This window comes from Passer domesticus, chromosome 21, assembly GCF_036417665.1.
Source record: "Passer domesticus isolate bPasDom1 chromosome 21, bPasDom1.hap1, whole genome shotgun sequence".
Taxonomy (NCBI): domain Eukaryota; kingdom Metazoa; phylum Chordata; class Aves; order Passeriformes; family Passeridae; genus Passer; species Passer domesticus.
The window spans coordinates 7,070,696-7,082,985 of NC_087494.1; the positions used below are offsets into that span (position 1 = coordinate 7,070,696).

Genomic DNA, 12,290 nt, shown 5'->3' on the forward strand with positions numbered 1-12,290 from the left:
AGCCTCAGCACCCGCAGAGCCCGGCTGCAAGGAGAGAAACCAGAAACTGCCCGTCAGCTGAAGGTTCCTGTCCCCTTGTCCCAGCTGCCCGTGGTGCTCAGGCCATGCTGGCTGTGCCCAGAGCTGCCCATCAATGCTGTCTTTGGGAGCAGGGCAGGACATGTGCCCAGCCTGCAGCCAGCCACGGCACATCTAGACCTCAGCAGCTGCCCAGAGCCAAAAAGCAGCTGGGGAGCTGAATGAAGAATTCGTTGCATCCCCCCCAGCAAAGGGGGAACCTTTGGTGCCCAGCCAGGCCGTGCCATGCCCAGATCTGGGAGCATCCCCCTGGCTGTGGAACTCACCTGCAAATTGGGTGTGGAGTGTGTCTTTAGAGAAGGTGCCAGAATCCAAGTCCATCATCTTCAGCTGGCCAGGCCAAGGAAGAGACTGTCGTCCTTGAGGTTGTCCTTGCTGTCTCCAGCAGCAGCCCCACCTGGTACAGCTTCTCCAGGAGCTCCTTCTCCTTCCCTGGGAACAGACCAGGCTGTCAGGGCTCTGCCCAGGGCCCCAGCCATCCATGAACCAGACAAACAAACTGGGGGGATGGTGGCCACCAGTGCTTGCCACACCAGATCTCCAGCTCAGCTCCCGCCCAAGAGCTGCTTGTTCCCTTCTGCTGACCCCTGCTCAGAGCTACAGGCAGGACAAAACCAGTCTGGTTTGCTTTGCCACTGAGTGCCAAGAGATGTGTGGAGCTGGTACCTGCCAGGCCCCTGGATCCAACTGTGCACATGGATCTCTCCCATCTTCTAGGGCCGAGGAGCACCCTGCACCCAAGGATGGCAGAAAAGCTCTTCTAATGATGGCCTGTCCGAGGGCTGCATGGACAAACACCGCTTAATGACATCTTGGCACTCTGGGGAGACAAACCAGAAATCACCAGTCACTTGGAGAAGTTGCCCCCCTGTTCCTGTGCCCAGGCCATACTGGGTGTGCCCAGAGCTGGGCCTAAACTTCCCCACGGATTCTCTGTTTGGAGGAGAGCAGGACATGTGCCACCTCCTCAGCAGCTGCCAGAGCAGGATGCCTATCAGCCCGCTGCTGTCTCCCAGCATTGGTATTCCCCCTGTGCCCAGAGATGAGGATCCACCTTGAGAGAGCCGTGCTGGGAACAAGATGCGCCCCCAGATGATCTCCTGGCCCCTCCTGAACGGGTGCTTCCCCACGACCAGCTGGTACAGCAGGAGGCCCAGGGACCAGATCGTCGCTGCCTCACCATGGTAGCTTTGGTGCTGGGTCCACTCTGGAGGGCTGTAGGCGAGGGTTCCTGTGGAACACAGACAGAGCTCTTCAGGGGGATGCTGCTGCTCCCAGAGCCTGGCCCCAGCATCCCCGGGCATGTGGGGGCTGCTCCAGCAGCACACGGGGTGACCGCTGCCTTCTCACCATCACCTGGGACTTGTGTACAAACTCGGGGCTGGAAAAGAAGCCACTGGTGCTGGAAGAGGGCAGCAGAAACCCTGGGCAAGCCCAACCATGACACACAAAGGAAAAACCCACCCACTGGTGGAGAAAACCCACTCTCCTCTCTGCCTGCATGGGCCCCCAAAAAATGTTAATAAGCCAAGGCAAACAAGGTGAGTGGAGCAGTCCAAGCCCCTCCTCCCCTGCACACCAAACCATCCAGGTCATGGGTTCAGACCCCCCTCTCCATTACCCCCATGGGGGTTTTTGTCGGGCTGGCTGCACCAGCTCCAGCCCAGGGCACAGTGGGTACTGAAGGCTGTCAGCAGGGCTGGGAGCTGGCCCCCCTCACACCCCAACCAAATCAACTTGGCTCCAGCATTAATCCCATCCCAGCTGCAGTAGGGGGAAGCCCCGGTGCTACACCCAGGCTGGGCCATGAGATGCCCAGGAGCATCCCCTGCAAGGGCTTACCTGCAAACTGGGTGTAGGCTGTGTCTTGGAGGAAGGCGCCACAGCCAAAGTCAATCAGTTTCAGCTGCCCGCTGGCCAGGTCGAGCAGGATGTTCTCGGGCTTGATGTCCCTGTGCAGGACCCCGCAGCTGGTGCAGTGCTGCACGGCCTCCAGCACCTGGCGGAACAGCCCCCGCGCCTCCTCCTCCGGCAGGAACCTCCGCTCCACCAGGAAACCCGAGAGCTCCTGGCACCGCTCTGGACGCTCCATCACCAGCAAGAAGCAGTCAGGGAGCTCAAGCCACTCCAGCAGCTGAATGACACCAGCACACCCACAGGACACCTTGGCCAGCAGCACGATCTCCAGGGGCGCGCTGGTGCCGTCGGGCTGCGGGAGGAGCGCGATGCCGTCAGTGGAGCTGAGGCCGTGCCAGGGCTCTGGGACCCCTCAGCCAGCCCGGGATGCTCTGCATGCCCTGCTCAGCCCACGCCCGCTCTCCCCACAGGGCTCCCGGCAGCTTCCACCATGCCGGGCCCCGGCTCCTCGCCGCCCGGCACGGCCCGGCTTCTGCCGCTGGCCCCGCTCACTCACCAGCTCGCTCCAGTGCCGGATGCGATCCCGCGGCACGCGTTTGATGGCCACCTGCGAGCAAGGGGAGCAGCGGGCTGAGCTCAACGCCCTTCCCACTGCGCTCCGACATTCTCGTCCTTGTCTCCCTCTTCCCTCTCCGCCCGCCGCCGGCCCCGCCGCTCACCGGGGCGCCGTCCGAGAGCCGCGTCGCCGAGCAGACGCTGCCGAATCCGCCGCGCCCCAGCAGGGAACCCAGGCGGTACCGCTCCTGCAGGGCCTCCTGCGCCTTCCCTGCGGGCGGGACGCGGCTGTCAGCGCTCGGCCCGGGGCCAGCAACGGCCCCCGAGCGCCCCTCACCCGCCCCGGGCCGGGCATCCCCACCCGCCCCGGCGGCCGCGCTGCCGAGCGGCGGAGCTCGGGCCGGGCAAGCCGCAGCGGAGGCGGCGGGAGCGGCTGCGCCGCCTGTGTCCTCCGCGGGCCCCGGGAGGAGCCGGGACCGGGGCCGGGGCCGGGGTCGGGGTCGGGGCCGGGACTGGACCCTGCGTCGGGGCCGGGGCCGGGCTCGGGCCAGGCGGAGGCAAAAGCCGGCGATGCCGGCCCAGCCCCAGGCATTGACGCCCGCCCAGCAGCGCCAGCGCCAGCACGGCCAGAGCCGGGCTGAGGCCAGGCGGCGGCGGGACGGCCGGGGGCGGACACGGGGCAGCCCCGCCCGGGGCCGGGGGCGGGCCGGGGGCATGGCCCGGCCCGGCACGGGGAGAGGGATGCGGGGAGAGGAGAGGAGAGGGACGCCGGGAAATCGACGTGGAGGGAAGGGTGCTCGTCAGCGGGAAAGGGCGAGAAAGAGAGAAAAAGAGAAAGAAAAAGAGTGTTTTAGATTCTCTGCTTGCGCTGCTTTTGCTGCCGCCGCTGCTGCTGCCGCCACTGCAACTGAAGCCCCGGGGCCGTTTGTCCGCGTGTCCGTTCCCCGCTCGAGCCCCACGAGCCCCACGGGCGAGCCCCGCGCGCCCCAGGACAGCCCCTTAGTCTGTCCAAACACGGGAACTTGGCAGTGTCGAGCCCAGGTGCAGAGCCCTGACTCCTGCACGCTGGCAGAGGAATCCCCTCAATCGCTGCTGTGCATTGTCCTTGCTGCGGGTCAAGCACTGTCGGGGCACATTCCCTTGGTGTAGGATTCCTGCCTGACCCAAGCACTGCACTTACATCTGCAGTGTTGCTTTCCAGTAAAAATAAGGGAAGGAAAACTTTGTGTGTCTCATGGTATTTTAGAGTGTCTAAAATGTGATAGAGTGGTGGCCCTTCTTTTTGCCCGTTGAATGTATAATTGCATTGTAGAGCAAAAAGTCTGGAAATGTACTGTGCAGGAACTGGTTGCTCAAGTATGATCAGCTGGGTTTTGGATGACTTCTTAAGCAATACTGACCACAGATGCCTTATTATAGAACTGCCTTTTTAAGCAATATTAACCACAGAAGCCTTTTTAAGCAATATTGTAGAACATAGTTCGAATAAGCCAAAGGGACGCGAGCGAGGAAGACGACGAGCCTTCATCAAACGACCACCAGGAGGCAGATAAAGACCCCCTAGCAACAAGAAGAACATGCGCAGATTCACCACAGATTCACCGGAAGGATGACCTAAAACCTGGAAAAGGAGCTGCTTAAAAAGGGCAGCGGGACTCGGGCTCGGGCGCGGCAGTTGGTGGAGTGGAAACTCCCCTGTCGCCCAGCGCTGTGCTTTGCTTTCTTATCCTCAATTAAACAGTTTATTGATTGGCATTATGACCCATTGTGTTCATTTATAACATAAAACATGATAAGTCACCGGTCTTAGAGGTGAGGTGCATTTGGAATGAATGGGATAGAGAAGTAGTGCAACATGGGAAAAGGCAGACTAGAAATAAATGGAGGAAAACTTCTTGGAATGTTTCTCTCACTTTCATTTCACTTCTGGAAAGCTGTTTCAGTTTTCCAGGAATCTTCTCCTGTCTGCTCTTCTCAAGAACCTTTCATGGAGAACAAGGTCAAGCTTGTGTCCCAAGATTTGCCACCAGCTGCAGCTTCTCTTGGCTTTCCACACTGCACTGTGTGTGCAGCACGACTTTTGCAGCAAAGCAGGACAAATGTTTGGAGAACTTTACACATCCTTTGTTTCTGCTGGTGGGCTGTGGAATTGTGCTACTGGTGAAGTTTTCATTTTAACGGATTGTGCTGGTTTAGGGCAAATTTTGGGAGGAAACCTCCAAAAGAGGTCCGTCTAGAAAGCAAGTTCAAGCAGCCCCTCCCCCTACTAGTTCAGGAAAAGACTTCCCTGTTAGAGAGCATTTTGGGCAGACACTGTGGCCTATGTGCACAGCCCTGCAGGCAAAACAATGGACATTCTGTGGATTTAGAAGCATGCTTGCAAACACTCTGTGTACGTGCCTGATAGCAGAAGCACACTGCCCTTGAGCAGCCAGCATGAGAAAGTTTGCCAACTGCATCCAAGAGAAAAGGATGTGAAATGTTATAAATGAGAAGCTTGACGAGGCCAATATTCAAGCAGCAATCAATTTATTAATTAATATGGTAAAGTATGAGCAAAACAGTGCTGGGTACAGTGGGGAAATTTTTCCCTCCAACTGCACGCCGATAGTTGGAGCTTACAGATATTTATAGGGGTACTCATAAGCTTTCTCAGCAGTTTCTGTTCCCAATTTTTATGTCACAATTCTATACACTATTGTGATTTAGTTTTTCTCAGGATGTGTCCCAGAAAAGAGTATCCCCGTATGGTGGGGTCCAGCTTCCGAAAGAAGAAAGAAGTCTCCCAGCTGGTGAGGTCCAGATTCCAGATGTGGGTCCACCTTTTAATTGCAAGGACTGTAAATCTCATAACAGTGATGTCCAGCTTCCCTTTGTTGAAACTATCAGTCCTTGATAGAGTTGATGTTCATCTTCCTTTCTCAAGCTGCTTTTCACTGTTTTGTTAAGGTGTTGAGATAAGCATGTTTCCTTTTGATATATTCTAAAGCTACAGTTCCAAAGATACTTACTACAAGCAATATTCTAAAATGATACTTCAAAATGTTATTATTGCAAAACTCATTTTAGCTAGAAGCAGAAAGTTCCTGTCAAGCAGCAACATCCTTAAAGCTTTAATTCGAATACTCCTAAATCAACTGAAGAGTTATAAAGGTTAATTGCGAACAAAGGATAGGTTCAAAGGCCTTCTTCCATGCTTTACTTCCTCAGTTATTTATTAGAATTGTCTTTGTAACTGTCCCATGATCAGTTTCCACACATATCCCAATCACAGGTACACAGGTTGCCTGTATGTACCTGACACAAAACATAGCTTTGTATTTCACAACATAAAAACTAGGTAAGAAAAAACGATGTTATTATAAATAGAAATGAATATAATAAATATATACGTAGTTAAATAATAACACAAAATAATTTGATACAGAATAAAATAAAATAATAAATTACAGCAACATTTTTGCATGCTTTAGGATGTCAGTCCCAGGTGGGCCATGTCAGACATGGTGAGGCTGGGGTGAGCAGCAGGCTGTACAAACAGGGTCAGCCCAAAAGGGGCTTGTTTTTCTCCGTGCCCAGACCTCCTAAGGAGACATTCAGCATCAAGATCACTTCGGGAATGCTTCTATCACCTCTTTTCTGAACTGAAAAATAGAAAACCACCCATATGATTAAATCCAAACATCATGTGTTTGGTGCACATTGACATCTTCCTCCTTAACAGAACTCCAAACTGACTCCAATCACTGCACAAGCCCTGGAGACATGAAGACAATTGAAGGGAGACAAAGAGCTCCTGAGGGCTTTCTGTGTTTTAATCAGCCCCACAGTGGATTTGGGGCTGGGTCCAGGAGCCTCAGGCACTGAGGGAAGGATGAAGAAGCTGCTCAAGCAGTCAGCAGCAAAACTCGAAGTGCCTTGGAGCATGGCTGGGCCCCAGGGAGGGCAGGGAGAGCCAAAGGCTCCCCAGGGACTGGTGTGAGCAGATCCTTGAGGCCAGGAGTGTGGGGAGCCCAAGGCTCTGGGCAGGGAACTGCAATGCTGAGCAAGGCCTGGGCTGGCTGGGGGAAGTAGAAAGGCCAAGCCCTGAGCCCAGCCTGGGCCAGCAGGGCCTGTCCCTCACGGGTGGCTCGGGGCTCTCTGTGGGGCAGGGGGATGCGAGGGGCAGCAAGGACAAATGCCATCAACCTGCAGCCCCTGCCAGCCTGGCCAGGGAGGCTGAGGGAGAGCCAAAGTGCAGCCCCTGCCAGGAAAGTTCCTGCTGTGGGGCCTCCAGAGGCGCTGCCCGAGCCCAGGGCACAAAGGCCTGGGTGCCTGTGGCCCTGCCAGCCCTGCCCAGCCCTTGGCCATCTGTCCTGCAGGCTGTGCCCCCTGTGCGTGCTGCTCCTGTGCCCTGGCCGGCTGCACTCGCCCATCTCGCTGTGCCCCAGCATTTCTCAGCCAGCGTTTCTGTGCCCTCCCTGTGCTCCCTGCACCCAGCGCTGCCGGCTCCTGGCACACAGAGCCGGCCATGGCCCAGCCTCACGCTGCCACACCTCGAGCACCACAATTCTACCCTGGCAGGGACTTTGCTTTCTCCTCAGCTCCAGGCTGAACCTTCCAAGCTGCACTTTGGGGAGGTTTCCTGCAATTCCCACTCCCAAGGAAAGCTCTGTCTCCTGCTGCTCACAAACAGAGAAGGGCTGGTGAGAGAAGTGCTGGTCAGAGGCTGTTTGGGGTACAGTGACCATGAAGACCATGAAATTATTAAGTTTTAAAATATTCCATGAAAGAAGGAGGGGCATCAATAAATCTTCTACACTGGACTTTTAAGGGCAGACTTTGGCCTATTGAGGAGGCAGATTTGGGGAGTACCAAATCAGGAACTGATTCTTTTAAGGGAAACAGCCCTTAAAAACACAGGGTTCCAGGAAGGATGGACACACTTCAGCAAAGAAACCTTGATGGAGCAAGAGTAGGCTGTCCCTTTGTGCAGAAAGATGACCCAGAGGGGGAAATGACTGGCCTGGCTGGGCATGGAGCTTTTGCAGGAATTTAGGGGTTAAAAAGAGGGTGCAGCACCTTTGGACATAGGGGTAGGTAAATCAAGAAATGTTTAAGGATGTTGTTAGGTTGTGCAGATAGAAAAAATTAGAGAGGTGAAAGATCAATTAGGACTTAACTTGGATACTTCTGTGAAGGATAATTATTATGTATTTATAAGCACATTAATGGCAAAAGGAGGGGTAAGGATAACCTGCATTTCTTATTGTGAGGGATATGGTTACCAAAGATGAAGAATGGGCAGAGGTACTTCACCCCTTCTTTGCCTCAGTTTTCAACAATAAGACAGGCCATCCTCAGGACAAGTGTTCTCCTGAGCTGGTAGATGGGCACAGGGAGCAGCCCCTGGAATCCAGGAGGAAGCAGCTGGGGACCTGCTGAGCCACTCAGGTGCTCACAGGTGTCTCTGGGAATAGATGGGATCCATCCCAGGGGGATGAGGGAGCTGGTGGATGAGCTCCCCAAGCTGCTCTCCATCATTTACCATCAGTCCTGGCTCAGCAGGGAGGTCCCAGAGGAGTGGAGGTGCCAGTGTGAGCCCATCCCCAAGAAGGGCTGGAAGGAGGATCTGGGGAACTCCAGGTCTGTCAGCCTGACCTGGGTGCCTGGCAAGGTTATGGAACAGATCACCCTGAGAGCCATCACAGGGCACCCACAGGATGGCCGAGGGATCAGAGCCAGCCAGGGTGGATTTCAATATCTGCACTGATGATCTGGGTGAGGGAATTGAGTCCAGCATCAGCAAATTTGCAGATGACACCAAGCTGGGTGTGACTGTGGATCTGCTGGAGGGGAGGAGGGCTCTGCACAGGGCCCTGGACAGGCTGGATCCAGGGCCCAAATCCAACAAGGTGAGGTTTAACAAGTCCAAGTGCCGGGTCCTGCACTTTGGCCACAACAACCCCTGCAGCACTACAGGCTCGGGACAGAGTGGCTGGACAGCAGCCAGGCAGAAAGGGATCTGCAGGGACTGATGGACAGCAGGCTGGACATGAGGCAGCAGTGTGCCCAGGTGGCCAAGAAGGCCAGTGGCTCCTGGCCTGGATCAGGAATGGTGTGGCCAGCAGGAGCAGGGCAGTGATTCTACCCATGGTGCCAAGTCAGGAACTGAAATGGGGAGTGGAGCCAGAGAGGAAAGGGCAAACAGGGATGGGCTGTTTGCAGAGGAGGGGACAGGGATGGGTAATAGGAAGAAATTTGTACTGCTAGGAGTAAAGAAGAAAAAGTGAAGCAAAGGAAATCCTGAGGGCCGTTTGGGGGTGGCTGCCAGGCTGCCCTGGCTCTGAGCAACAGAGCAGTGTGCAGTGGCACAGGAAACTCCCAGCTGATGGAAACAAAGTTTCTGGCTGACTGCAGAGGCCAGGACAAAGCTGAGTGGTTTCCCTGGTGTTCCCCAGCCCTTGCTGGCCCAGGGGCTGATGGCATTTGTGCTCCCTCAGGTTCATGTCCCCACAGCAGCAGCATGGGGTTGCTCCTGCCTGCTCTGTGCAATGCAAACAGGGGCTCCTGAGCCAGTGCTGCCATGGCTGTGCCTGCAAGGATGCGGCACCTGTGTGAGCTGGGGGAGAGGCCAGAGCTGCAGAGGGGGGATGTTGTTGGCAGCTCCATGAGGATGCCCTGGGACGCTGCCCTGGGCTGTGCAGCGCCCTGGGGATGGATCAGCCCCTGCTCTGCTGCTCCTTCCCGTCTCCCCCAGGGCCCTTGCAGAGCCCCAGCCGTGCTGTTTGCCCCCAGCCTGCCCACGGCCAGCCTGGGGCTGCTCACCCTGGGGCTTTTCTGTGCTGAGCATTGGCCTGGCCGTGTTCTTGAGAGAGCCTGGGCAAGGAGCCTGGAGCCCCCAGGGCCTGGCCTGAGGCGTCAGCGCTGCCCCAGCAGTGCCCATGGCATGTCCCTGCTGCAGCCCCGGCACTGCCACCCCCAGGACTGTGCCTGGCCCCGAGAGCACTCAGGCCCTGCAGCAACACCAGGGCCACCAGGGCAGCGGGGCAGGGCTACGGCAGCAGCACTGGCAACACCAAGTGCTGCTGCTGCTGCTGGGCACAGCTGCTGTGCCAGCACTGATCTGCCCCAGCTCTGCACACAGACATTGCTGCTGCAGCTCCAGAGAAGGCAACAAAAGGGCATCTCTGCAGAAAATTCTGCTGGGAGATCTTTTATTTCCTTTATAGCCACCAGGAATGCAGCCTGTCATTGACACAGTCTGTGTCAATGCCACAGGGGAGATGGAGAGAAACAAAATGTGAAATGGCACAGACAATGACATTTATTTGTAGTCAATGTGAAAAATATAAAACAAAGGAAAAAATCCCAACAACTATACCAATAAGAAGTATCAAAGATGACTTTTATTACAAGTGATTTGCAGACACTGGCCAGCAGTTTAATGTTTGTGAAAGCATCCAGTCATCAGTCTCCACACTGCAGCCTTGAGCTCCTGGTTCCTCAGGCTGTAGATGAGGGGGTTCAGGGCTGGAGGCACCACCGAGTACAGAACTGACAGGGCCAGATCCAGGCATGGGGAGGACATGGAGGGGGACTTCAGGTGAGCAAACCTGACAGTGCTGAAGAACAGAGAGACCACAGCCAGGTGAGGGAGGCAGGTGGAAAAGGCTTTGTGCCATCCCTGCTCAGAGGGGATCCTCAGCACAGCCCTGAAGACCTGCACATAGGAAAAAACAATGAACACAAAACAGCCAAGTGCTAAACAGGCACTAATAGCAATGAGCCCAAGTTCCTTGAGGTTTGAGTGTGAACAGGAGAGTTTGAGGATCTGGGGGATTTCACAGAAGAACTGGCCCAGAACATTGCCATGGCACAGGGGCAGGGAAAATGTATTGGCTGTGTGCAGCAGAGCAGTGAGAAAGGCACTGGCCCAGGCAGCTGCTGCCATGTGGGCACAAGCTCTGCTGCCCAGGAGGGTCCCATAGTGCAGGGGTTTGCAGATGGACACGTAGCGGTCGTAGCACATGATGGTCAGGAGGAAATACTCTGCTGAGATGAAGAACAGAAATGAAAAGAGCTGTGCAGCACATCCTGTGTAGGAGATGGTGGTGGTGTCCCAGAGGGAATTGTGCATGGCTTTGGGGACAGTGGTGCAGATGGAGCCCAGGTCGCTGAGGGCCAGGTTGAGCAGGAAGAAGAACATGGGCGTGTGCAGGTGGTGGCCGCAGGCTACGGCGCTGATGATGAGGCCGTTGCCCAGGAGGGCAGCCAGGGAGATGCCCAGCAAGAGGCAGAAGTGCAGGAGCTGCAGCTGTCGCGTGTCTGCCAATGCCAGCAGGAGGAAGTGGCTGATGGAGCTGCTGTTGGACATTTTGGTGCCTTGGCATGGGGATCTGTATAAAAATTAATCATAGAATAGTTGCATTAGGAGAGGATTTTAAATATCCCAGCACGGACTGGGGACACTTTCCCCCCACTGCCTGCCCAGGGCTCTGCTGCCTGGAGCTGTCCCTGCCAGCAGCTGGTCCCTGTGCCCAGGGCTGGGCCCTGCCAGTGCTGCCAGAGCCCAGCCCAGCCCTGGGGGCTCAGCTCTGCCCTGCAGACCCCTCCCAGCTCTGTCACTGCCCAGGGGCAGCTCTGGCTCTGCAGGCTCTGATGGCAACATCAGAGCAACCCTGAGCAGGCTGGAAAATCGACACTGATGCTGCCTTTAAAGTGAACTGTGGTGATTGCTGTCACTGCCTGGTTTGTTCAGATTTGAGAAAATTGTTTTTATTTTTCTTCACCTGAACTGAGATTAACATCTATATGGAATTTCCGATCCAGGCAACCAACAGCAGTAGATTGAAAAAGCCGGATTTTCCCTTTTATCCAGCCCCTGACTAGCTGTGTTAGCTGTATAATCTACTTGTAGATGTTCGGCAGTTAAATGTTATGCTGGGAGCAATCCTGACCAATGCAGCATCCTCACCACACAAGGAGAACACTTCAAAGCCTTACCAGCTGTCTCCTTCCCCCCAGATCTTGTCCCCCAGTGCTGGGAGCAGCTGCCAGGGCCGGCTGAGAGCTGTCCCTGGCAGGCAGCAGAGTCCCTGCCCCAGCACAGCGCCCTGGGCTGCAGGAGCCTGTTCTGCAGGACAGCCCTGGGCACCCCTGGCTGCTCTGCACAAGAGACAATCGCAGAATGTACTCACAGAGTCTGCAGGCATTGGGATGTTCCAGCTTTAGGAGATGGCTCCAGGAGCTGCAGCTGCATTGTCCTGCAGCCAGAGGTTCCTGTGCCAAGGGCTGGCAGTGATTCTGCCCCAGGCACTTCTCAGCTCCTTCCCAGCTCTGACTGATTGAAGCTCTCTGTGCCTCTGGTCTGTGCCCGGGCTGGCTGCAGGCAGTGCCCCAGCCCTGCTGGGCTGCCACAAGAGCTGCTCATCAAGAGAAATGTGCTTTTGAAGCTCTTCTTGCTTACCAGGAGCTGCCTCTGTGGCAGGAGCCCAGCCCAGCTCAGCAGCACAGACACAGCACAAGGACTTTAATGACCTTAATTGCTTTGTGAGCCACTCAGGAGCAGGAGGTGGAGCTTCCTTGTTCCGGAGTGACCCATTATAAGAGACCTCTGGGGAGCGCGGCGACCCGGAGTGCGGTGAACAGGAGCAGGCAAACAGGGTCACAGCAGTTCGCGCAGGCAGGGCAAGCAAGCAGGGCTGCAGGTTCCAGCTAGTTTGGTGAAGTATTGTTTTATTGGTTGATTGATCTTGGGCTTTCTCCTAAGCAATGGTTTTAACCCGGTCAAAATCCGTGGTTGGTACAAGTGTATATGA

The 12,290-nt window shown here is 55.8% G+C and overlaps 2 protein-coding genes across 2 annotated transcripts in view; one reads left to right on the top strand and one right to left on the bottom strand.

Moving 5' to 3' along the window:
- LOC135284517 (zinc finger protein 271-like) overlaps nt 1–12,290 on the top strand; it is a 523,404-nt gene that overhangs the window by 438,118 nt on the left and 72,996 nt on the right. The gene's annotated exons all lie outside the window — the stretch shown is intronic.
- Nucleotides 520–2,726, bottom strand: LOC135284609 (serine/threonine-protein kinase pim-1-like; the record flags this gene model as incomplete). Its single annotated transcript, XM_064396221.1, has 5 exons — nt 520–898; nt 1,133–1,309; nt 1,921–2,287; nt 2,492–2,542; nt 2,655–2,726. Coding segments are annotated over 5 exons (774 nt in total), but the record flags the coding sequence as incomplete, so codon positions are not given.